At 37.9% G+C, this 27,488-nt stretch overlaps 1 protein-coding gene across 1 annotated transcript in view; it reads left to right on the top strand.

The window, feature by feature from the left end:
* CHAF1A (chromatin assembly factor 1 subunit A) overlaps positions 1–27,089 on the top strand; it is a 62,726-nt gene extending 35,637 nt beyond the window's left edge. Inside the window, exons 6-15 of the mRNA XM_044658495.1 lie at positions 5,564–5,624; positions 7,821–7,889; positions 8,542–8,768; positions 9,773–9,944; positions 14,947–15,027; positions 15,209–15,301; positions 20,133–20,391; positions 21,861–22,351; positions 24,413–24,509; positions 26,541–27,089. Coding sequence (XP_044514430.1) covers positions 5,564–5,624; positions 7,821–7,889; positions 8,542–8,768; positions 9,773–9,944; positions 14,947–15,027; positions 15,209–15,301; positions 20,133–20,391; positions 21,861–22,351; positions 24,413–24,509; positions 26,541–26,644 — 1,654 coding nt within the window. The 3' untranslated portion in view covers positions 26,645–27,089. The remainder of the gene's footprint in view (positions 1–5,563; positions 5,625–7,820; positions 7,890–8,541; positions 8,769–9,772; positions 9,945–14,946; positions 15,028–15,208; positions 15,302–20,132; positions 20,392–21,860; positions 22,352–24,412; positions 24,510–26,540) is intronic.
* Positions 27,090–27,488: the final 399 nt, after the last annotated feature.

The raw sequence follows: 27,488 nt of genomic DNA, 5'->3' as shown, positions 1-27,488 counted from the left end.
AACCCAAACAAGTTTTTTCCTAACTTTAATATACTATAATTTACTCTATTCTAATGACTTCTTAAAGCCCTACAAGTTTATAGATAAAATGTTAATTTTTAATTTTCCCATATAGTAAAGACCAATTCTGTATATTCTTTATACTTTCTCTGACTATTTTACTCCTCACAGACTCTTCTTGCCCTACAGGGATCTAACTGAAAAGATTTTATCCCTACCTATTACAGTTTATTTCTTTGAGAGGACTCAGAGCCATGAGGTTTGCTCTTCCTTTTTGTACTGGGGAAATGGGAGAGTTAATTGCTTAAACCTAATAGTCTCAAAAATTCACTCTTTTTCTCTTCAGAGTCTGCTCAAAACAGAATAAAATTTTATTTTTTGTCTTTTGCTCCTCACATATCCTACATATTTAAAGCTATAAATATTATATTCCTTCTAACAGACTTTACTTGAAAGCACCATACTGATTAAAATTCTTTAACAACCTGTTTCTTTCATATTCCAATCCAACAATCCTCTCACCATCATTATTCAAATAAATTTCATTCCACCAGGTATTATTTTACCTGCTAATTAGTAGTTCAAGAGTCCAGATTATTATTTTTTTTAAAGATTATATCATTTACATATTTTTAAACCTATTTCCCTCTTACTATATCTTAGCACATTGTTTCATCTAGTTCACCTTAGACATTTAGTCCACAGCACAAATATATAAATAATTTATGATTAAACAAAGTCATATGATACAGGCAGACTGCATTTAAAGACATATTTACATTCATGTAATGAAATTATTCTTGACCAAATTACAAATTTGGTAGCAATCCATAACACTTAGCCATATTTCATAAATCATTTAGCAGTATTCTAAACTACACAGGTTCCATTTCAATTTTATAGATTTGAAACTTCTTTCCCAATGCTCATAGCATTTTCACTTTTTAGCTGCTTGCTGGTCTTGAAACAAACTTTTTCTCAATATTAATTTACTCAGATGAAAACCATTCTTGAGATGTTCAAAAATTTACATCATTTAACCATTTTTGTTTACTTTAAATTTCAGTGAGAATAGCAAACTTTCCCACTATCAGATTGAATAAAACAGAATAAAACCCTTATATTCATTTTGCTCAGTTCAACAAGCACATTTCAGAATTAGGGTGGTGTTTTTCAAAACCACATATTCCATCTTTGAAATAAACACCATTTAGGAAATCCAGTTGAGAGATCAAACATCTCTTTCTGCCCTTCTTTCACTTCCCCTCTCTGTGGCCAGCAAAGGAACAAAGGGGTAAAGGGTTGAACAGATCTTTTTACCCACCTATGTCTTCTATAAAGCAGAGGACAAAACCCAATGAATAATCCCTTTTCACTTAGTTAAGCTATATTAGAGTTTAAGAAATTCAAAATTCACACAGAAGTGCTTTCTTGAATCTCTTAACTCATTCTCCTGTCTTTCAAACCTCCCCCATGTTCTGGAATGCAGAGGGAGAGAGAGATAGAGTTAATTCATCAATCACATAGAAGTTTTCTTCCCAGTCCTACCCTTGTATGCACACACAACAACACAGAGTTATAAAGACAGACATCAAACTGTTAAATAAACTTTCCTCACTCAATAAGCCACCAATCAGCCAGTTGGTATAAAATAGAATGGACTTGATGGGGAGCACTAATTACTAAGCTAGCTTCCCCCAAAAGTAAATTTTCTGCTTTCCTCCACCAAAGGGGCAGTAGCAGCCACAGCTTGGATACAAGTTGGTCAACCCCTTGCCATTGGGTCCGAAATTTTGGATAGAAAAGCTCCTGTTCTCTTTTATCCTCCCCGAGTTTGTGAGAGGGCTTCCAGGGCCATATATATACTCTTATCCACATTAACAAACAGGTAGAAATGTTTATTCAAAAAAGGCAGGGCTAACACAGGTACTGACTATAAAGCCCTTTTCGGTTCTAAGAATTTCTCTTGCTCATATTTCACTGCTATTGGTTGAGTGATGGGGATAGGAAATTTTTCTCCTTTTACCTCAGTCACAAGTTTTCTGTTACTAAGCTTAGCCCCTGAGGGCAGCACAGTAAGGAATAACCTGGCCCCTGTGTCTAGAAGATAACTCCATTTCATGATTCCCCCACCTTCAGTGTTATCAAAGGCTCCAGGTGTGAGTCTTCAAAGAGCCCTCGACTCCTTGAATCTTCAGTCTCCATGAGAGAAAATCTTCTGCTCTCTGTTGTTTGAAACAGTCCTTTTTCAGGTGGCCTATCTTTCCACAGCTATAGCATGTACTAGGGACATGTGTGACCTCTGGAGGCCTTCCAAATTGATTTTTCCATCCTTTCTTTCTGGGAATCTTTCCATTCCTAGAATGCCCCTTCATTTCATCATTCTCCCTTCTCACAAATACTTTTTGGACTTGCTGTAATGGTTCATCCAATAACTTATTCTCCCAGTCTTCCACTTTTTGGAGCTTTCTACTAATATCTGGCCAGGAATTAGTTACAAAATAAGTCTTTAGGAAACCTTGCCCTATAATAGTGATTCCCAAAGTGGGCGCCACTGCCCCCTGGTGGGTGCTGCGGTGATCCAGCGAGGTGGTGATGGCCACAGGTAGATTTGGGGGTGGTGAATAACTGTAAGGGGGCGGTGATAGTATATGACAGGGGGCACTAAGTAATATCTTTTCTGGAAAGGGGGTGGTAGGCCAAAAAAGTTTGGGAACCACTGCCCTATAATGTCAGTCATATCTAGGCCAGAGTATCTGTTCATCATATCTTTCAGTCAATTCAAAAATTCAATGGGGGGGTCTTATCTTTTGTTGGGCTTCAGACACCTTATTCAGGCTCTGATTTCAGGACAAAGCTGTTCTTATGCCCTGAATAATAATTCTCTTAAGATTTCTCATATTCTCTTGATGGCCAGATTATTGTGAACCCAATTAGGATCTTGGATAGGGAATTTCTGTTCACCCCTCAGTCCACCTTGGGCTATGGGATGCTCATTATCCCAAGTTCTCATAGCAGCTTGCCTGATCCAGCCTTGCTCTTCTGAGGAAAGATGGTCTAATATGGACACCATTTCAGACTGAGTATATAGATTAGAACTGAGAAATCAATTAAACTACTCTGCTAAACCCATTGGGTCTTCTAGGAGGTTTTTTATCTCTTGAAATTCCTGACTTCAAAACCATTCAGGAAAGCATTAACAAATCCAATGCCCTGTCCTAACGAGACTTCCCTTAATGAGTATTGCTTCACTTGCACACCCTCCTCCCTGGCCGCTCCCCTACCCTCCACCCCTAATTCTTCTGATTCTCCACTAGCTGTCTAAATTCTTGACACAGGGGTCAATGAGGAGTGAGTGGAAAGGCTAAATTCTGAGATGGGGGTATTAATGCTTGGGGAATAGGAGGTGGTAGTAGGGGAACTGGAGGAAGAGGGGGGTCTGGAGCTAAATATTGGGGAAGAAGGCTCTAAGTCAGTGATTTCCAAAGTGGGCGCTACCGCCCCCTGTGGGTGCTGCAGCGATCCAGGGAGGCAGTGATGGCCACAGGTGCATTTATCTTTCCTGTTAATTGCTATTAAAATTTTTAAAAAAAAATTTAATTTCCAGGGGGCTAAGTAATATTTTTTCTAGAAAGGGGGTGATAGGTCAAAAAAGTTTGGGAACCACTGCTCTTCAAGTGGATTCCACAAATTCTCATCCTCATTACATCATTCTAAAACCTCCTTTTTGTCTTTTAAAACAAATGTTCCCTTTGGCAGCCAGAGAGCAGCATAAGCATATTCTTCCTCATTTCTGGGTTGTTTTGTGTTTACAAGGAAATTTAATCACTCTCAAATCCAGTCCTTTGTGGAACCAAACTTGGGCCAACACACAGCACCTTTACCAGTGGGGAGATGATGACGAAACCCTCCCCGCCCCCAAACAAAATTTTATCTTTTTCTTTTTGTCCATGTGTTTAAACTAACCCAGTCTTCTAATTTAGCCCCTGAAAGGGTTATTTCTGGGAAGTTTGTATAAATTCTTTTTTTCTTTCTTGCTGCTTTTTCTACTTGAACTTCCTTGCCCCATTGTCAGTGCCTATCCATCTGCCTTATAATCAAGATATCTAGAACTCTGTAAAATCCCTGCCAGCAGAAAATCCTCCAATTTTCATACCGCTAAACCTGGCTTGCTCACTCTCAGATTCACCAGTGTAACATGTCTTTCCTGAGATGTCTTACAACTCAGAAAAAAACCTAGTTGTGTATCCCTAGACTTCCCTGTCTAAGATATCCCATGAACCTAGCCAGAGTTTTTTCAACTTTACAAACCATCAACAGACTTAGGAACTCCATCTCTTGCTCTGTCCCTGCTCCCCCTGATCTCTTATTCACACACAACTCTCACTTTGCCTCTTTTCTCAGCTGGGCCCCTTGCCCCATATCCATGACATATCCCACACATCCACATCCAAAGAAGCCTTTCAGTCAGGATCAAACCTCCCCCTCATCTGGGCCCTGTATGCATACTTATGTACTCTCTTTGCTGCCTCTTTCTGTGTTCCAAATCTTCATTGCTCTTTTCATTCCTTTTCTCTTATCCTTTCTCTGGGCATGGAAGCCGGCAGAGGGTCACAGACCTCCTTCCTTTGGAAGACAGCCAGAAGCACTGGCTGACATGTCTAGTCTTTTGAAAGAGAAAACCTGGAACCTTTTGCTGTTCCAGGATCCCGGACGAGCCCCCAAACTATGTGGGATAAAAATAAAAGGCCTGAAAATTTCAACTTTCAAGAAAGTAGCATTGGAGAGTAACAGGCTTGAAAAAAGAAGCAGGTTTTAGTCTTTCATGAAAGATGGCAAAATGCAAAAGCCTGAGTGTAAGAACAGACTTTTTATAGTATTCCTGATGTGAAATTTTCCCTCCCTCTTCATTCAGCCCCCTTGTTTGGGAGTGCTATGATGTATAATCTTGAGTGGGTGAGCTAGTATTCAATATACAAAAAAAGAATTATATACCCAACAAGTTACACACACACACACACACACACACACACACACACACACACACACACACACATCCAATACTCTCATAGGATAAAAAGTAACTAAGCTCCTGTATTTTTTTCCCACCTATATATTCTTTTGTGATTTAACTTATTATTGTCAACCTGACTTTTATTTTATTTTATTTTATTTTTTAATTTTAAACCCTTAACTTCTGTGTATTGACTTATAGGTGGAAGATTGGTAAGGGTAGGCAGTGGGGGTCAAGTGACTTGCCCAGGGTCACACAGCTGGGAAGTGAGTCAACCTGACTTTTAATTGAAACAAACCAAATGTTTCATCTGGGAAAGCCCATGCATCCATTTCACACAGGTTATAAATTGAATTCCAATATATAAAAGGACTGAAAAAGAAGTCTCATGCTCCATCAAATTTTGTTCCCCTCCATCTTGTCTTTGACTTCTTGGGAAATGTCTTTGGTCATTCTGACCACCTTGCTAAAGGAGTACTTTTTACAGGAGTTCGGTGTTGCCTCAGCAAATCATGTTCTTACCTTTTTTTAATCACTTTTTTTATATAGGGCTAAACTTGAAGAGAAAAGAAAGAAGGAAGAAGAGAAACGGTTAAAAGAGGAGGAGAAGGTAAATAATTATTAAGTTGCTACATGTTGATAACAAGTAATGACTATGCTTAAGTACCTAATATATGCTGTGTTAGAATCTTATAAAAACTGTTCTTGGTGGTGCCATTATCTTTCATTTATGATCTCTTATTTGATGGCAATTTGAACAATATTGAACAAAGTCAAAGGGGCATCCCCTGGGAATGTACATATTTAAAATTATTCATCATCTACCCAATAATGCTGGTTCTTAGTTCCTATCCTCAAGGCAGGGCAACAATGATTCATTAAATTCTTTTTTTTTAAACCCTTACCTTCTGTCTTGGAATTAATACTTTGTCTTGGTTCCACGGTAGAAGAGCAATAAGGGCTAGGCAGTGGGGGTCAAATGACTTGCCCAGGGTCACACAGCTAGGACCTAGGACCTCCTGTCTCTTGGCCTGGCTCTCAATCCACTGAGCCACCCAGCCACCCCCTTATTAAATTCTTACTGTGTGCTAGGTACTGTGTTAAGCCCTGGGCACATAAAAAAAGGCAAAGACTGTTTCTTCCCTCAAAGAGCTCATGTTCTGATAAGAGGCAACATGTAAACATCTGTGTGTGTGTATATATATGATATATACAGGGCAAATTGGAATTATCTTAGAGGGTAGGCACTAGTATTCAAGGGGACCAGGAAAGACCTCTTAGAGAAATTTGGGATCTGAGCTGAGACTTGAAAGCCGGAATAGCCAAGAAGCAGAGATGAAGAAGAAAAACATTCTAAGCATAGGAGACAGCGAAGAGGCCAGTGTTTCTTTGTATCATAGAGGATATAGAAAGGAGTTAAGTGTGAAAAGCCCACCAAGGTGGAAAGGGGCTAAGTTATGATAGGTTTTAAAAATCAAACAGAATATATTTGATTCTAGAGGTAATAGGGAGCCACTGGGATTTATTGTATAGGAACAGACTTAAGCATTGAGTGAGATTACTTTGGCAACTGACATAGAGGATGATCTGGGGTAGGGGGATATTGAAGCTGTCATTGCTAACAGAAGAATTCACACTTTCTGGATGTTTAGATAGTTTATCCACAAAAAACAGGACCAGCTATTCCATGTTGAGTGACTGATGCTTCAAAATTAAAATATTGCTTTGGGGTAAAGTTTCTTAGTACCTACTGCTATATTTGGAAAGCTTTGTTGGAACACTTTGGACATTTAAATCAGAGTGAAATTCCATATTTAATTTCTCAAATTATTTACTAACTTAAATACTTCTTATAGCTTGGAATTACAGTGATGATGAATAGTGACACAGTTCTTACCCATAATGAACTTTAAGCTCTAATTAAAGGGGGAGGATATGACATTTGCACAAAAACAAAAGTAGAATATGGTCAGAGCACAGGAGAGGTCCAGACAGAGTTCTGGAAAAATTTGAAGAGAAAGAAAACATTTTTACTTGGTGGGTGGGTGAGTGAGTCATTTTGGAGATCAGGACAGGTTTGGTAGAGGAAGTGATGACTGTTCTGACTTGTGAATGAGATGAAGAATTTTAACAGGCAGGAATGAGCTTGATAGTGGGTCTCCCTGCCACAGGTCTTTCCTTTCTGCAGACAATTCTCCACTTAGCTGCCAAAGTGATCTTAGAGCACAGATCTGTGTCATACCTCCCTCCCCTCACCCCTTTCTCTGTCATTCCCACACACACTCAGTTAAACTCCATTGGTTTCTTTTTGCCTTGAGGATCAAGCATGAAATTTTGTTTGGCATTCAAAGCTCTTCATAACCTCTCTCTCCTACCTCCTTGATTCCCCAAGTATTCTTACTCATTTCCATATACTTTGCTGTCTAGTGGCACTGGCCTCCTTGCTTTTCCTCACTTATAACATTCCATCCTCAGTTTTGTGGTAGTTCTCTGACTGTCCCCGTCATGTCAGAAATTCCTTCCCTCCTCATCTCCACCTCCTGGCTTCCCAAGTATTTTCTTAGTCAATAGATGCTAACAGCATAATTATCTCATTAGGGTCTGTGACATTTTGTCAATATTAGAAAAAAATGGTCCCCACAATTGAGAATTACTTCTGTAGACAACAGAGAGACACTAAACTTTTTTGAGCAGGGAATATGGTCAGACCTTTCCATTAGGTAAATTATTTTGCACCTGTGTGAATAGTGGAGTAGATATGGGAAGACTTACTACCTTACCTTGTTTCATCTTTTATTCATTACAGCGCATTAAAGCAGAGAAGGCAGAAATCACCAGGTTCTTTCAGAAACCAAAGACCCCACAAGCCCCCAAGGTGAGAAACTTGTCCTTCTGTTTCAGTTTTTTCTTGTTTGATTAGTTTTTATATATACAGGAATGGTATCTTCTGAAACAATCAGGTTTTGTTTTATCATTATGTATGATCTCTGGCTACAGAAATTTTACATTTCCAAGTTTAGGAGATATAATTTATTATTCATTTGTCTACTCAAAGAAGCAAAGTTGACATAGTCGTCGTTCAATAAGTTTAGAAACTTAAGTGGTTGTAATAGATATTTTATAGGTATGAGAAAAATAATTTTCCTCTTTAAGGGTTTATAGCTAGGGGGACAAAACTGACAGCTGAAAGAAAAATGAAACAGTATGAGGCAGTATTACTAAGCTATGTAGATGCTTAAGTGTTATTGGAGTTAAAAGCATAGGAAGATCATACATGCCTTTATTTAAGTTACTACTAAAATTTGTAGTCAGACCGATGCTAAAAGAATAGTACTGAAGAGATGTATATATTAGTAATTGATTTTTAGGTTTATGTGAAAAATTAATTTGGGGACAAATTTGTTAGACTTTAGCAAAATTCATTATAAATATCTTGAGCTATAATCTTAAAAAAAATATTTTTTAGCCATGTATGGCATGATGTATTATAGTAGCTATTTCAATATAAGATTTATTCTTAATTTCAGACCCTTGCTGGCTCTTGTGGGAAGTTTGCCCCCTTTGAAATTAAAGAGAACATGGTCCTTGCCCCTCTCTGTCGAATGGTTTTTGATCAAGACCTCTCTGATCAGCTTGACCAACTTCTTAAGGACCAAAATTCGGAATTAAATTTTCTGAAAGATCTTAAGTGCCGAGAACCTCACAAATCTGGACCCACCTTACCTTATACCCGAAGTCCTAACACTATCAACAGGTTAGTATCTGGGGAAATAGTTTGTTTTCTTTTCTTATTTATGAATCTGGTGTAATGTGGTGCTGAGCTGGGAGTCAGGGGCCTAGGTTTTAATCATATCTCTGCTACTGACAAGTTGTATGGTGTTGGAACAGGTCTTCTCTTCTTAACTTCAATGTCTGTCTATAAATGTGTGGGCCTGCCTAAAAACAGTTTAATGGAGTAGAATTAGTACTGGACTTAGTTTTAATTTTCTCACCCTTATTTTCCTCATCTGTAAATTGAGGTTAATGTTATTTTATTATCCAAGGATAAATTGCTTAATCTTTTGAGTTCACCCAAAATGGTGGTCTAGAGAAGCAAGACATCATAGTGGGCATATATTGTATTTGGAATCAGGAAGTCCTAAGCTCAAATCCCATTTCAGACACGCACAAGCTGTGGAATCTTGGGCAAGTTACTTAATTCTATGAGTTTTCATTTCCTCATCTGTAAAATGAGGGTAATAATAGCATCTCCCTCACAGTGTTCTGGTGGCAAGCCACTTAATGTTTCTGATCCTCGGTTTCTTCACCTGGAACCTCAAGGGTTGGACTTATTGACTGCTAAAGCTCCTTCCAGTTCTGATAATTTGTAATTCTATAAAACTATTCTATATATTTACTGCAAAGGGACAGTGTTCTATTGAGACTGTCCATCAAATGGCATTCCTTTTTTTTTTTTTTAATTAATTTGCTTGTGTGTAACTTAGCTTATTGAAAAAAAAATTAAGCCGTTTCTTTGCAGTGACCTTTTCTCTGTTCTTCTGGTTTTCCCTTTACCATTTACATGTATATTTGTGTTACTTAGGGAATTGTGGTATACTGAAGTAGAACAGGAATTGGTATTTTCTAATTGGGGCAAATATTTATAGATTATAGTTTACTTACTTGAAAGGAGGTTTTTGCCCCTTAAGGGATGACTAACACCTCTCCATAGCACCAGTTTTTTGTATGATGAATTTATCAATTCAGCCTTTCACTCAGCAGTGATGTAGTAATCGTGGAGAGTGGCAAAGTCAGCGATGTTCCTGAAAGGAGGAAATTTGGCAGAATGAAGCTCCTACAGTTCTCCGAGAACCATCGGCCTGCATACTGGGGTACCTGGAACAAGAAAACCCCAGCCATCCGTCCCCGAAACCCCTGGTCCAAGGACAGTGTAAGCAGTTGTTTAAATTGCTTGGTGTTCAGATTATATGTTGTTGGGTGTTGGGGAGGCTTTATATCTTGCTCTCTTATTTGGTCTTGTTAGAATTTTCTTTGATTTTAAAAAATGTCTTAGTTGCTCCCACTTTTCTATTCTCATCCATCTCTACAACAGACAAATGTTTATTTATCACTTATGATATAGAGAATGATTTTTTTCATCCTGAGTAGTTTTTGCAATTTAGATAAGATATACCTCTTTATAGCCTTAACTCTGATCCTATGATCTCTGTCTTCAAAGAGCCTTAGGTCTAATATGGGGATGACATGGATTATGTAAGAATTAAAATTAGGATTCTGGTCCTTGGAATTTTATAAAGTTTATTAGGATCACTTGGATAGGTAAAGGATTTGAGGTAGGTAGAAAAAATAGTCTAATCTAACTACCATGTGGATGGTCATAGCAGTTATTCCCCTAAGCCAGTCTTCAGAGGCAGAGAGATAGGACTTCCTCCTTCTAATCTTTTTAACCTCTCCTTCCACGTCTGGTTTAAATTCAGTCATGTAACCTAGGTTACATAACTAAGTAGCCAGTCTAAGTGACATAGCTCCAGGAAAACAAGGATGCAGGCAGGACAAAATCCCATGCGTGATCATAAAAGAGGATTCCCTTCACACAATCCCCACTTTGATTCTTTGGGAGACTAGCATGTTAAAATCTACTCACTTAGAGTTTTGGGGAGATTAACATGTCAGGTCTCCCCAATGAGTCATTCCATGTATGTAGCCTATACATCTAAAGATTCTCTAACTAAAGGTGTATTAAATATTGCATCTTGCATAGAGGGAATTACAACAGATTGGAGAATAAGAGGGAAAGAGAAGAAAAAGGAGAAAGAAGAAAAAAATAGTAGACGTATTGACAAAAAGGCATTAACATTCAGAATAAATGGTAGGTTCAACCCCCTTTAGTTCATTATATCCCAAAGTTCACTCTGGATCTCTTGATATAGTGTGTGATATCTGTAGGCATCCTTATGATATCATCTCCACTTTTCTCGATTCAGGGTGTTGATAGTTTTCTTTTCCTAAAATTGCTTTAAAAGATCTTAAAACAAGGGCAGCTGGGTTCAGTGGATTGAGAGTCAGGCCTAGAGATGGGAGGTCCTAGGTATTCTTTACACATCATGACTTTTCCCCATCAAGGTTTCAATATATCCCGATTCAGCATAAGAAATTAAATGGGAATTTCTTTGGGAGTTTTGCAGAAGCCACAGACAACACAAGGAGGCCAATAGTGCAGAAAAAGTTGAGAAACTCAGAAATGTATAGTATTGTATAATAACATTTTTAAGATTAAAATAAGTAAAAAGTTAGATTGCAGAGATGTACCACAGCCTAATGGCCAGTACCATTAGAGAATTTCAAAAGTTTTTAAAATTTTGTTTTGTTATACATGTAGTATGCTCAGTATTATTCTCCACAAATTTGCTTCATTTAAAATTTTTATAATTCTTTTTCATGCATATTTTTATTTTAACATTGACGTAAATATAGCTTTTGATTAACTAAGTACTTAACCTAAATTTTACCCATAAAAGAAAAAGAAATAATTCTGACTTCTTCATTAGTACTAAGGGAAGACCAAAAATTTTAACTCAGATTTTCCTAATTGAGGGGCACCTTACCCCTAACCCCAACAATGTGGAAGGAATATCTGTATTATGGTACAAGATTGAAGCATGACACTTGCTTAGTAGGGGGGTTGGGTCCTAGACAAGGAACTCCCACCTGGAAAAATGCAATGGGGTTTAGTCAACCTATCAGGCCAGTACCTGGTGCCTAAGAGGGGGGAAGGGAAGCCAGGATTTGGTACCCACCTGCATGATGGAGTGCTGTCCACAGTGTCTACCACACAGGATGCCTAAGAGAACAAGGGGATGAAAAGATGAAAAGAATGGGAAGCTAGAACAAGAAGGACCTTTAGGTCCACGGCTACCCCCTCTCTCCTCTTTCTTTCCCTCTTTTTCTCTGTCTCTGTCTGTCTCTCCCTCTCCTCTTCCTTCTCTCCCCCTTTTTCTCTGTTATCTCCTCTCTTTCTCTGTTCCTAACTACTTATTGGGCCCAGAGATTCCCCTTGCTTCCTTGGAGAAACAGCGGTCCTTATATAGAGATCCCTCATCTAACTAGAGAATATCACAGCAGAATGCACTGTAGAATCCAGAGAGCTGAGAGGAACCTAAATGCTGATGGAAAACGGAGGCCCAAAGAGAGATGAACCTGCAGCAGTTGTTTCAAACACTGAGGGTGTCCGTACTTTGTTGCCAGATGGAGGGCATTAATAACCTGAAAGACAGAAAAAACACTGAGCCACCTACTTGTAGGCACTTGAGGAATAGTATTTCCTAAACAAGGAGGGGTCAGCCTGGTGACAGAAAGGTCAACCCCGCTGCCCACCCTGGGTTAGCTGAGGCCTGGGAAAACCTGGCTCCAGAACCAGAAAGTCCAAGTGGAGAGGGACCTTTGAGACCTTCTAGTCCAAAGTTTCCATTTGACAGGAATGGAGGCTTAGAGAAGGGAAGGAACTTACCTGGAGCCATCCAGTGAGTCACAGACATACCAGTGCTTACCACAGTGCCTGGCATATGGTAACCACTGAGCCCAGTTCTTTCGGTCTCCAAGTTCATCACTGTACAACAATAACATGTTGCCTCGATACCAATGGGATCATAAATTCCTATTTTATAGATGTGGAAACTGAAACATTTTAGTATTCTGCCTATGGTCCATGATAGAGTCAGGGTTAAAAACTTACAATGTCAGACCCTCTCCCTGTCTCTCCCTAATTGCATAGTCCCAGCATGAGGGAAGAGGATTTACCTGAGCCATCAGTGCTCATGACATTGGCACCATGGGCCCCTCGCATAGCAGCCAAATGAAACCTTAAATGTGATACAACACAACAAACACAACACGATGAAACAATCCACTCTATGTGGACCACCAAAATCATCTTCCTAAAGCAGAGGTCTAACAGTGTTTATGCTCAAGAAGATTTCATGGCTTCCCATTTCACAGGATCAAAGATTTAGAGCTGGAAGAAAGCTTTGAGGTCATCTAGTCAAACTCCTTCAAGAAAGTTTAAATGACTTGCTCAAGAGTCAATGGCATGGGGCAGTTGGTGGCTCAGTAGATTGAGATCCAGGCCTAGAGATGGGAAGTCCTAGGTTCAAATCTGGCTTCAGACACTTCCTAGCTATGTGACCCAGGCAAATCACTTAACCCCCATTGCCTAATCCTTATCACTCTTCTGCCTTAGAACTAATACATAGTATTGATTCTAAGATGGAAAGTAAAGATTAAAATAAAATAAAATAATAAAAGATCTTAAATCTTGGATTTTAGGATAATTATATAATCCCCCTTAAGAGGGTGTTAACCAACACAAGAATCACCCGGGGATACGTGGCTGAGCAATGAGGTATATGAATCAATTCTCAAAAGAAAACCAAAAACCAAATAGAAGAGAGAAAAAATTAAATTCTGAAAAAAAATACATATGTCAGAATCATGCGTATAAAATTGTGAGTAAAAATAAAACTAACAGGTCCTTGAATCACCAGCAAAGCCCAATTAAAGTGGCTTATGTCTTACAAGCATGCAGAACAATTGCAGCAATATTGCACTTACCCATCAGCAGCCAGGACTATAGAAAATTGCCATACTATAAAAGAAAAAGGGGACAAAAATCTGAGGTAAAAGGGAAGTATGATTTCCTGGTTTGATTTTGCCTTCAATCTCAGGGAGAGGGGAGCCAAAATGAAAGCCAAAGTACTTTTAGAAACCTGGCATGGGGAAGTCCAATTTCTGAATTTATCAAAGAGCCACTTCCTTGAACCTCAAAACAAGTCCTCTGTCTTGGCACAGATCCTCATCAATCCCATAGGGTTTGGATTGTTGGTCTCCTTGATCTTGTGCTTCTTAGCACTGTGCAGTGGCTCCTTAGTAATCCCTTCTCTTGAAATCAGACACAAATATTAGTTAAAGTCCCATAATACTTAACAATCAATGGCAGGTTTCCATAGTCTAAAGCAGTGATTCCCAAAGTGGGCACCACCGCCCCCTGGTGGGTGCTGCAGCGATCCAGGGGGGCAGTGATGGCCACAGGTGCATTTATCTTTCCTATTAATTGCTATTAAATTTTTTAAAAAATTAATTTCCAGGGGGCTGAGTAATATTTTTTCTGGAAAGGGGGGGGGCAGTAGGCCAAAAAAGTTTGGGAACCACTGGTCTAAAGCTTTTGGGTATTAGGTCTAAGAGGTATTGTAAACTTATCCTTCAAAATAAAAAACATTAATACTGATTCCATGTACTCAAGTACTTATTATTATTATTATTGTTGTTGTTGTTGTTATTGTTATTATTATTATTATTATTATTTCTCCAGCCTCTTCTGTTTCTATTTCTTGGTTCCTCATTCTACAATTCTTAGCTACCTGACCTTCCTTCCCACAAAAAGAGCATGCGATTGGTTGCCTCTTGGACTACTTTAAAGGAGCTATGATCTCTGTCTGTCCTATAGCTCTTTCTTTTACTTGTTCTTCTAATCCAGCTATTTCCTTCCTTAATTTCTCCTCTAATTCAGTTTTTTCCTTCTTTAATCTCTCCTCTAATTCAGTTTTTTTCTTTAATCTCTCCTCTTCCTCCTTCCTTCCTTTTTAACCTCTCCTTCCACATCCAGTTCAAATTCAGTCATATAACCTAGGTTACGTAACTAAGTGACCAGCATCGGTGATGTAAGTGACTTAGCTCCAGGAAAACAGGGGCACAAGTAGGACAACATCCCATGTATGATTCTAGGGGAGGATTACCAGAGTCCTAATTTTAATTCTACAATAAATATAATAAATAATATTACAAAAATACATTAGTCACTAAACAAAATATTGCTTATCTAAGATAGCCACTGAAGAGAAGAACTTGGCTCATTGACATTGGTTCATTTCTTCTTTTAGAAGCTGTTGGACTACGAGATAGATAGCGATGAGGAGTGGGAAGAAGAAGAACCAGGAGAGTCCCTCTCCCATAGTGAAGGGGTAAGAACTGCTTGGCTTTTAAGAGGCAGGGTCAAAATCAGTTCAAACTGGTTTGATAGGATTCATACCTGTCTACCCTGATTGCATGAAACAATGAATGGTGTTTCCTCCTTTAGTTTTGGCAAAGGTTTCATTATACCCCCACACCCAAAATGAACTTAATTATTTTTTTCCTCCTTAGGATGATGATGAAGATGGTGGTGAGGATGAAGATGATGATGATGGCTTTTTTGTACCTCATGGGTACCTATCTGAAGATGAAGGAGTGACTGAAGTAAGTTTGTAATAATTATTAGTGAATTGAAATTTTTGAAATTATTTGAAATTTTGAAATAAAAAAATTTTTAATTAACAAAAATATTTTCTCTCCTTTACACCTTCCCCCTACTGGGAAAAACAAAACATTTATAATGTGATATTGGAAATTTGGGGGTCCTTGAACTAATTTTGAGGTCCCTGATCTAAACTTCCTGTTTCCTGTGGACATTTAGGGCTCTTTCAAACTACATTTCCCATGATTCCTGGCTTACGTAAATGACCTAGGCAATTACCTAATAACGTAAACAGAAGGTTAAATAGTGAATGCCTGAGTTGGTACTTCCTCTTGTGATTGCAGAGCAGGAGTAAGGATGGAAGGAGCAGGTAATGGTGGGTCCCTTTAAACAATTACATGGCTTCATTTTCCTAAATGGCTATCAATAAACCCTTTAAAACCCTAATATTTCTAAATCTATCCTTTTATACCCATTTTATTTCTTACAATAAGAAATATTAATATTTTAAATAAATTCCATCATTAATTTCTATAACTATATGTCTCAGTCTGCACCCTTATTCCATCACCCCTCTTTCAGATATGTGGGCAGCATGTTTCATCAAAAATTGTATGAAATCATTGTTGGTCATTGCATTGATCAGGGCTTTTTAATTTTTCAAAGTTTTTTGTCTTTGATATTACTGCTATTGTATAAATTGTTCTGCTGGGCCTGCTCACTTCACTCTGAATCAGTTTGAGTGATTTTTCTTAGGTTTCTTTCTTAACTGTCTCTTCTATAATTTCTTATGTTACAACAGTATTACATTTTAGTGATGACTGTGTAAAGGTTCAGCTCAGAATTTCTGAAATAAGTTAGGCTACCAATTCCCCCTCCTGGTTGTTCTGCTTATATCAAGTGTCACAAAATTCAAAAAGTAAATTTTGATCTCTAGATTTAAATTTGCCATTGCAATACAAATGAAGATCCATTGGACATCAGTCAGTGATCTTTACTAGGCCTCATTAAAAAAAAAAAAAAGATGAAAAATCAATTAGGGTAGTTAGCATGGCATAATAGAAAGAACTCTAAAGTAGGAATTGTGAGACTTGAATTCTAGTTTCAACTCAGTCACTAAATAACTGTGTGACTTTAGCAAATTGCTTTCTTAAGCTTTTAAATAAGATAAGGATTAGGCTTTCTGCTAAGCCATTTTTTCTTTTTTCTTTATTCTCTCACTTGGAGATCTCATCAGCTTCCCTGAGTTTAATTATATCAATCCAAATGACTTATAGTTCTGTATATCCAGACCTGTTCTCTTTCTGAGCTCTAACTAACTACTGGACATTTCAAACTTGATGAACCATGTTTAATTCAACATGACTAATACTCTTTCAATCTCACATGTTCATAATCATCCTTTTTCAGAATTCTGATCCTTAAGAAACTGGTCAAACTTATCAGATTAGTAGAGCAGCTTTAAAGGGAGAGGCAAGGACGATGTCCTTTTTAATTTCAACTCATCTCTGGACTTTTTTTTATCAGAAATGTTTGGATATCTTCTGTTTAATTAAAGGTCCATACTCCTACTCCTCCCCCATAGGAATTAGCCTTAGTTTTGCTGAGTAAATTATTCTTGGTTATAAGCCTAATCTTTTGCCTTCTTGAATATAGTGTTCCAGGCTCTGTACTCCACCTGTTAAATCTTACATAATCCTAACTGTGGATCTTTAATACTCAAATTCTTTCTGGATACCTGCAGTATTCTTTCTTTGACCTGAGAGCTCTGGATTTTGGCTACAATATTCCTAGAAATTTTCATTTTGAGGTTTCTTTCAGGTGGTGACAGGTAGATTCTTTCAACTTCTTTGTCCATGGGTTCAAAGGGATCTAGGCAGTTTTATGATTTCTTGAATTATAATGTCTAAACCTTACACATGATCCAGTGATTCTTAAATCATCTCTTGAGTCCTTTCTAGAGATTTTGTTTTGCCATGAGATATTTCATGTTTCCTCTATTTTTTCCATGTTATGACTTTAAAAAAAAAATTTCCATACTGTTCATTTTTTAAGTGAATAATCTTATAAAACTAAAACCTCAAAACCTATACCCAAATAAATAAGTGAAAAATCATATGCTTTCATCTGCATTCCTATTCAAACAGTTCTTTCTTTGGAGGTAGATAGCCTTCTTTGTCATAAATTCCTCAGAATTTTCCTGGATCATTGTATTGCTGATAGTAGCTAAGTCTCTATCATGTTTGATCATTTTGTTATTACTGTGTACAATGTTTTCCTGATTCTGCTTATTTCACTCTGTATCAGTTCATATAAGTCTTTGTGGTAATATTTCTTGATGTCTCACTGAATAACCTTTCTACTTAATCAGTTCTAATTTTCGATAAGTAAACATTTATTAAACATCTCTTGAGTGCCAGGCATTGTGCTAAGCACTGGGAATACAAAAAGAGATAAAAGACAGTCCTTGCCCTCAAGGAACTTATAATATTGGGTAAGGTTTTGTTCTTGTTCCAAGCTGTTAATACTTTTTTCATATTTTTCTTACATAGCTCTCATTTCTTTTCCAGTTTTTATCTCTACCACTCTTCATTTTGCTTTAAAAAAAATTTTTTTTTAGCTCTTTTTTAAACTCTGCTTTATTTTTTCCAGGAATTCTGGCTGGATTTGTGCTTAAGCTGCATTTTTCTTTGAAGCTTTGCTTGTAGGTGTTTTGGAGTCATTCTTTTCTGGATTTGTATCTTGAGCTTCCCTATTGCCACAATATTTCTTTACGGTGGGATTCTTTTTTGTTTGCTTGTTCTTCTAACCTACTTCTTGATTTTGGGACTTTATCTTAGGGTCAGGGTCTGTGCACTTCTGAGGGATTGTCTAGGTTGAGCTTTTGTCCTCTTGGGACCCTCTCCTGCTTAACCACTCAGTTTGGGGACCTAAAAATTTTCAGTTTTCTCAAAGTAATCTGATCATTGCCTTTCCGATCTAAGCTCTGCAAGTTCCTGACCCAGGTTTGGATTTGTCAGCTTGTCTTTTATTGGAAGTTTCAGAAGACCACTTCTGCACTTGGCCTTTATTAACTTGTTGGGAGGCTTAGCAAATCAGGGTGACTGATTCTGTACTTATTCTTCATTCTATACATACCTAGGGCCTCCCACCATGATTATTCTTCCCTTCCACCTAGGCTTAAGTGCAGGTCCCCTTCTCATTCACTCTGTCCTAGATCTGTAAATTGGAATTGGGTAATGAGTGACTGAGTTGCCAGATGTCTTTCATTCCTGCATCCTGGATTAATTTAGTAATCTCTTGACATTTCTTTTTGCTTGCAAGGGTCCTATTGTGTGCCCATTCTCAACCCTTTTTCAGTCCTAGGGCACTGGAATGCTCCATGTGTGGCAGTTTTCTGGCCAGAATCAGGTCCCTATCTCCCTAAGCCTTCCCTGGGCTGGAAAAACTACTCACTATGATTTTTTCCTTATATATCCCAGTCAGAATTAAGGCTAGTATTTTTTCAGTTCTTTGGGGAGTAGGTGTGGTAAGGGGGCTAATCTGTCCTGCATCCCACTATTCCATCATAAAAAGTAAACCTCCCATAAGAGTCAGCGAGGGCCTAAAATTAAGAATAAATCTAAAAATAGGTAGTTGGAGAGTGGAGCTGGGATGGAGGCTTAGTAGTGGCAAAAGCTGAAACTGCCCCAAGAATCCTCCTAAAATAGGTAGTTGGTGCCACAAGTATTATTATGTCAAACAAATCTTTTTTTTAATGTTGTATTGGATTTTTATTTATTTTCTTAAACATTTTCAGGTTACATTTTTATCTGGTTCAGTCCACTTCCATTTTCTTGCATATTGCTTAGCACATTTTTTTTAAGTTCATTTAATTAATTAATTTAGAGTATTTTTCCATAGTTACATGAATCATGTTCTTTCCCTCTTCTCCTCCCATCCCCCTCCCATAGCTAACAAGTAATTTCACTGGGTTTTACATGTCATTAATCAAGACCTATTTCCATATTATTAGTATTTCACTAGAGTCTATATCATATCCCCCAATCATTTCCCCATCAAACCATGTGATTAAGCAATTGTTTTTCTTCTGTATTTCTACTCCCACAGTTCTTTCTCTGGATGTAGATAGTGTTCTTATAAGTACCTCAGAATTGTCCTGAATCATTGCATTGCTGCTAGTAGAGAAGTCTGTTATGTTTAGTTGTGCCACAGTGTATCTGTCTCTGTGTATAAGGTTCTCCGGTTCTGCTCCTTTCACTCTGCATCAATTCCTGGAAGTCGTTCCAGTTCACATGGAATTCCTCCATCAAACAAACTTTTTAAAGAAAGGATTGAAGTGCATGGAAGGCTGTGGCAGAAAGAGAAACACTGAGTACTATCTTTTTATGTAAAAATTCTATTTTTTAGCTAGTAGCATTTATGGCTCACCTGATTTCCCTTAACCTAATTAGCACCTTGACATCCAAATCCAACTTTTCTTTTTTTCTGACCAATTTGTACCTACTCGTCTCCTTCTCTTTAAGTCTTTGTCTTCAATTTCTTTTCCTTTAGCTGAAGTTCCTCTCAAAATGCCCCCCAAGATTCTGTCCCTAGATTCAGTTTCTGACTTTTTCCTTCTTCAGCTCAATTCCTATTTTCCAGTAGAGAGGAAAGAGAGAAGAGAATAAACAAGGAGAGATACCTAAAGGCTTTCTCTCATCTCTGCTGATTATTTTTCACGTTCCTTGCTCTTTGCTATCTTCCTCTTAGATGACTGGATATGAAGAGCTTCCCTAGGATGCTCTAGTTAAGATTGGAATATTTAACCATGGCTCTTCTTTTGATTTGCAGGAAGGTGCAGATCCAGAGAATAACAAAGTTCGTCAAAAGCTGAAGGCAAAAGAGTGGGATGAATTGTTAGCCAAGGGGAAGAGGTTCCGTGTGCTCCAACCAGTGAAAATTGGCTGCATTTGGGAAGACGAGAAGAACAGTAATGCCAGTTCAGAGTTAAAAGTGTTGCAACAATTCGCAGCTTGTATTCTGGACACAGTCATTCCAGAGGAGGAACACACACCAAAAGCCAACAAAAGAGAAAAGAGAGACCGACAGAGTAAGCTCTAAATTTTGGCTGGGATGGCATGAGAAACCAAAGGCAAAAAGATCTTCTGATCTAGTTCAGAATCCTGTGATTGGGGGCAGCTGGGTAGCTTAGTGGATTGAGAGCCAGGCATTAGTAATCATTGAATCTACTTCAGACCAAAACTTTTGTTCAGGGCATACTATTTGTACTCTATTATGTCAGGTGCTGGGATAGAAAGATAAGCAAACAGTCTTTGCCTTCAGGGACTTAGATTCTATTGGGAGATTATAGCATTAGCACAAATTGTAGATAAAAATAATTTGACTAGGGAATAAATGCTGGATCAGAAAACCGGTGGACTTCACAGAGAAGGTGGTCCTTGAGCCTTGAGGAGGATAGTGAGGTGCAGCTGAAAATATGTTCATGCATAGAAGATACCTTGAGCAAATGTGTGGAGTTCTATCTTATAGATGAAGATATTGAGACTCAGAGATAGGGAGTGATTAGATAGCAGGAGCAGAATTCAACTCATATGCTCTAACCAAATTTCGTGCTTTTTCCTAACTGATGTCAAACTCATTGGGGGAGCCCCAGGAGCAGTCAGGGACTAGTGGAAGGGAAGTCACTCAGCAATCACCTACTGAACCAAACATTGTCAAATGATGGACATTGGGGATAAAAATGGAATAGGCTGGGCTCTCAAAGACCTTACATTCTATGAGAGGGATATCATCTACTTCAAAACAGCAAGCATTTATTTAACCATGCATTGTGCTAAGAGCTGGGGATTCAAAGAAAAGCAAAAAACACAATCCCTGTGCCTGAACTATCTAATGGAGGAGATAACACATAAACAGCTACATAAATACAAGATATATACATTGTAAATGGGAGATAATCCCAAAGTGGAGATGGCAGTAGTGGAGAGGACCAGGAAAGGCTTTCTGTAGAAGGTGATAACCTGTCCAGAATCACACAGGTACTAGATGTCAGAAGTAAGATTTAAATCCAGGATGCCTCTGATCCAATGTCCAGCCCCATTCCACTGTGCCAAGCTACACTTGACTTTTCAGCTACAGATAGTGTCTCAGGTTTATCTTGGGCATAAGAGATAAGAAATTTGAATTTTACAAAATGTAAATTTCAGACTTGAATTTCTCATAGAGCTCTTTCCACTATATAAAATCTATAATTATAACTCACATTTATAAATCATTGAACTATTTACAAAGTATCTGTCTCATAACAACCCTGTAAATTTAGATAAGGCAAGTAAGGCCTAGTGAGATTAAGCTGTTCTTGGATGCACATCTAGTAAGAAAGACATTGATTTATGACTCAAACTTGGGTCTTCGGACTCTTAAGCATGTTCTTTCCACCAAGATCTTAAGCTAACATGTGATTATCCTTTGTAGTCCTTATAGACAAGGTCCCAGTTAATGCACATTATATGTTTTATTGCGTTCCTTTTAAATTATGGATTTTCTTCTCCTTACCAGTTTTGGAACAGTTACTCCCATTATTGCATGGAAATGTGAATGGAAGTAAAGTGATTATTCAAGAATTCCAGGAGTGCTACCGCCAAGGATTGTTCAGTAAGGGCACCAGCAGTCCTGACAGTGGTACAGCTAGCCCTACAAGTCCAAGTACTTCTCGGCCACAAACTCCAACTGCTAATGAAGATGCTGCTATACCTTCCAAAGCTAGACTAAAGCGGATTATTTCTGAGAACTCAGTGTATGAGAAGAGACCAGATTTCAGGATGTGTTGGTATGTTCACTTGGAGGTACTCAAGAGCTTTGACCAAGAGCATTTACCAGTGCCTTGCCAGTGGAACTACATCACTCAGGTCCCATCTACTATTAGAGAGGACAATGGCAATGGGCTAAGCCTGGGACCCACACAGACTACCCCAGTCTCACTAAAGAGAAAGAACACAGGCAGTATGTCCATCACTCATTTCATGAAGAAGCCAAGACATGATGAACAGGTGAGAGTTCCCTTGGGAGCATCCTGATCATCTCCGGGGAGGAGAGCAACAACTAATAATATAACAAATGCATCATATGTGGTTACTGAATAATGCTTTGGGGATTATCGTTGGAGTTAGGATTTGAAAAGGCAAAGTAGTAGGGCTGGCCTCTTGATTTAATTTAATTAAGTCAATTTAAACTGGCTATTTTTTATAAGGGGAATAAAAGGATTCCGATTTTTTATTTGCAAAAATTAGACCTCGTGAGGGATTAATTGGAAGGTTAAAGGTTTTAGATATCTGTGGAAGCTCTATCCTTTGTGTTCTTGAAGTAAGTTCCTGACTACCCATTCCGTAGTATTCCCACTACATCAAAAACTGGTAAGCTAAACATTAATCAGTCCAAATAACCAATCGAGTTTTTCAGAATTGAAGAGTCTCAATACTGTATTGACCTCAGAGGTCAGTATAATTCAACCTGTGCCTGAATAGGCATCCATTCTACAGCATCCCTTTCAAATGGTAAGACCAACTCCAGTAATGGAGAACTCATTACCTCAGTACAGGGTAGTTTATTGTACTTATGAGCAAATCAAATTTTTAGGAATTCTTCCTCATAGTGAGCTAAATTCTTTTAGTTCTCAAAGAAAACAAATATAATCCTTCACCATCTCCCCCCACCCAAATCTTCTGAAAGCTATACAGGCCCAATTCCTTCTTCCAGTCTTTATATGGCCATCATTTTCCATCTTCACCACCTGGGTAGCCATCATCTACACAGATTCCAATAAAGAGTATTACCAAACATTTTCCTCCCTCAACTTCAAAAAACTTAGCTATTAATGACTAAGCCATTTATAGAAATTACATCTACCCTCAGAAGCTGAAGAGATGGACTTCTGAGGGGGCTCAGGCATGTCCTACAAACTGCAATGGGAATTCCAAAAGACGAGTTCTCAGTATGTTTTGGGCATTATCAATGTTGCTCAACTGTGTAACCTTGAAGGGGGGGAAGCACTCATTTCATGTGTAAGTTCTGATCAATTTGCATTAAAGTCAATCACAATACTTTGCATGGTAAACATACAGGTAAAAATTTTCCAAAGGAGGTCTGAACTTGGCATGTTCTTAAAATTAACGTAACTTTTGATACTTTTGTTAAATCAATCTAAAAACAGTTGTGTGTGTGTGTGTTTTGTTTTTTGTTTTTTTGGTGGGGGGAGGGAAGGAGAAAATTCATAAACACAATAAGGTGATTTTGGTTTTTGTCCTTTTTTTTTCTCTGCTTTTTGTCAATTTTAGTATTCTCATGTGCAGAAGTGACCAGAATATGATAAGCAACAAAGCCCAGTCATCCTTTAAATTAGAAAACAACGAAAAAACATTCCAGGCAAATGAGAAACAGAGAATATAATCAGTATCTCTAATAACTGAATATCAGTAACACCACTTTGTAATAAGCCCACCAACAAAGTAGTAGAAATACTAATTCCTTGGACAGAAAACACAGAGTCCATCACCAGGCCTGTACCTTTCCAGTTTGGTAGGACTTAAATAAGTTTGTATTCCACTATCATTAATTAACTTGGGGTGTCCAAGATTCTTTCCATTCCACAATTAGTTACCAGAATAGATCTTTTTAAGGGAAGTAGTATTACACATAATGGTTATAACACTTGAATTTTAGTTGTTCTAATAGCACAATGATTTTGATTTTGTTCTACCTTTTTTTTTTTTTTTTTTTTTTTTTTTTTTTTTTTTTTTTTTAAGCCCTTACCTTCTGTCTTGGAGTCAATACTGTGTATTGGTTCCAAGGCAGAAGAGTGGTAAGGGTAGGCAGTGGGGGTCAAGTGACTTGCCTAGGGTCACACAGCTGGGAAGTGTCTGAGGCCAGATTTGAACCTAGGACCTCCCATCTCTAGGCCTGGCTCTCATTCCACTGAGCTACCCAGCTGCCCCCTTTTTCTACTTTTTTTAATCTTAAAATTAAAAAAAAATTTCATAAATTCAGCATTTAAAATGATTACCATATCAGTTTTGCTGCTTCTGTTATAAGATACATTTCATTGGATGCTTTAGGTTGAAACTGTGGAAATGGATGGATTCCAGGCAGACACTGAAGAGGAAGAGGAAGATGACACTGATTGCATGACTATAGATCATGCAATAAGCAGAGGTAAGAAGAATTAGAATTTTAAGCTGTTGTTTCTTTAAAAAATATTTTTTTTTCCTTTTTGAGGACTGAGTCCTTATTTTATCCCTCATAAAAGAAATGTGATGTTAATATAGCCATTTTTAGCTGGTGGAATGCTTGGGTTGTGTTACTTATTTTGGTGCATCTGATCTGTCTTTCTTGATGCAGATTGCCATTTAACTACATCTCATTGTACCATTCTTGTCCATGGTTATCCAATGCCTTGGAGACCTTTTCTTTAAAAGAAAATTTGTGAATCTGGTTCACTTCTTCATTAGTCAGAGTTACAACTTCGTTAGTCATCAGATGAAAATCTCTCGATGCAGAGATTTGGCATGAGAATAGTTAACAGAGAGAACAGTATTTGAAGTTGGGAGGATCTGGGTTCAAATCTTGCCTCCAAGATACCTTTTCTTTGTGACTATGTCAGTGCCCAGCCAATTCTAGCCCTACCTGTTGCAGAACAGTTGCTGATCTTTGTTGATGGGGGGAATTTTCTCACCAATGAAGTTCAAAGTCCAGACTAGAAAAGGACCTTTTTAAATTGTCTTTAAGTGTCTAAAAACTAATTCTTTAACTCCTTTACTACCACTCTACCACTATCCTGACAGAGATGGAAGGGGTTGGCACAGAATGGAAGACTGCTTTGTATTTGTTTGTTTGTTTGTTTTATGGGTGGGTTTGAAGCCTCTCCAGCTTGGTAAAAATTATTTGAATTTATGATCTACATCAGAGTCTTTGAAAACCTGGAGCCCTCATGGCATATGAGATTAAATGTGGATCTCTGAGGAAGGAGTGTTTTATTTTTTATTTTTATTTTATTTTATGTTTATATTTAAGAGGAGTGATTATTTGGTTGTAGAACCTAACAAAAATAATTATAATGCTGATAGCATTAGACTTCTAAAAAAAAAAAACAAAAAACCTTACCTTCCGCTTTAGAATCAATACTGTGTATTGGTTCTAAGGCAGAAGATCAGTAAGCGAAAATTAAGTGACTTGCCCAGGGTCATGCAGCTAGGAAGCATCTGAGGCCAGATTTAAACCTAGGATCTCCTTGTCTCTAGGCCTGGCTTTCAATCCTCAATATTAGACTTTTAAAAGTTATCAAAAATGCTTACCTATTTTCTTTCCATATTCTTTTATTTGGACTTGGCATTTCTTTTCTCCGGGTTAAATAAACTCTAACATAACCAGCATTCTCTGAAAAAAATAATTGGATTTACATATGCCTGCATGGGGGAGGGGAAATACTCATTTGTATAACACCTGCTTCACAGATATGATTGTATTTGATATTCATGAGACCCATACACATAGTTTCTTCCAGCCCTGTATGGAAGGGCTTGCCTGGCTCTCCCGGTGTGTGTTTGTGGTATTAAACTTTGGGGATTGGGACTACAACAACACTAGGTCAACAGTGAGTGCCCGACACGCATTTTTCTAGTTCTCCCATTTAATGGCCAGAAAAGTACAGCTTTGGCTGTGGTGGTGTCGGGGTGCTTCGTTTCACAATTTATGAAGAATGACCATGTGTTAACATAAAAATCCCCACTTGAGTATTCTATTTCCAGGTTATGCTATGACTTTGCATTTAGACATGGCACAGAAAAGGCTGGTGACTCAGCTGCTCCTTCTTTAGTTTCTTCATGCTCAGGCTATGGATAGCAGCAAGATATTGGCCACTTAGCTTGTGATTAGAGACAAGCAGAAAATAATATGCTACAGAAATGGGTGGAGACAATATTCTTAAAGACAGTTTCTTAAAGCAGGAACTAATCTTATAAAGGGCATGGACAGCCCCAAACATGTATGTTGGTAATTATCAGATATAATAGGGCAACAGTTAAAAATAGAGTATACTGCTTGCATTTTTCAAAAGCTCTATTCATTCTACTGTCTGAATGGTGGGTCATCTTTTTGTTCTTCTGCCAGGTGACAGAAGGGAAGAGAATGTGGGAGTTATGATGTCCTCTAAAGTGACTGAAATCCAGCCTTCCTCTTCTTTTCCAGAGGCTAAATCTCCATGTGGACTTGATTCTAAGTTTGATGATGGTGCAATGGAAATGGAACCCAGCGAGGACCCCCAGCCCGTTAGCCCGTCTAACAGAACTTAAGAAATAAACGTACTAATCCCATAATGTATGTATGTAGAATTCTTTAGGCTATTTTAAAATGTGTATCAGATACTTGAAAATCTTCCCATTTCTTTTGTAAAGAAGACAGCACTTTGTCCTGCTTCACAACCCCTTTGGAGGTTTGAAAGTTTATATAGAATGACTGATTAGTTCTTTGGTAATTGTAAAAACAAAGACAAAAAACACACACAAACCAAACTGCATATTAATCTGTCTTTAATAAAGCATTATTGAAATTTGATATTTGTATGAGAAATAACTTGTTCTCTCCAGCCACAGAAGGCAGCCTGTGTCATTGGATTGTAAATGTCCTTAAAATCCCGGTAGCTTAATGCCTCCTGTCAAGGAATTTTTATAATTGTGTATAATATGGGCTTCTGGATATAATGGTGGAAATGTATAAATTTTTATTCTATAGCCCTGACTTGGTCTCTTTCTCCTCTTTTTTATTTAATTTTTTTTTTTAATTACAAGCTTAATAGGCACTAACAAAAACATACTCGACTCCTCCTGTTGTCTATGGTTTGGCACATCAGCTTAATATTCTTGTCAATTAATTAAAAACTCTTGAATGATTATTATCATCTCATCTTTGTTCAAAGTACTTTGGAACTTCAGAAGAAAAGTGTTGAATGTGACAGCTTTGGGGAAAGTTTGCGTGTTGCAAAGATGTCGGGAATTTGCTCACGAAGCTCTCAGAGTACTTGTGTAGGACAGTAGGTAGGTAGATCAGAGTGGATAGGGAGGGAGGAACCGTGGGCATCCACAGCTGGTTAGTGGGAAAGTGGGACTTGACTCTCAGTCCAGTTTTCTTTTTCCAACA

This window comes from Gracilinanus agilis, chromosome 1 (assembly GCF_016433145.1).
Source record: "Gracilinanus agilis isolate LMUSP501 chromosome 1, AgileGrace, whole genome shotgun sequence".
Classification (NCBI taxonomy): domain Eukaryota; kingdom Metazoa; phylum Chordata; class Mammalia; order Didelphimorphia; family Didelphidae; genus Gracilinanus; species Gracilinanus agilis.
Note: the sequence above shows the minus strand (reverse complement) of the source record. Positions and strands in the feature narration are given on the sequence as shown.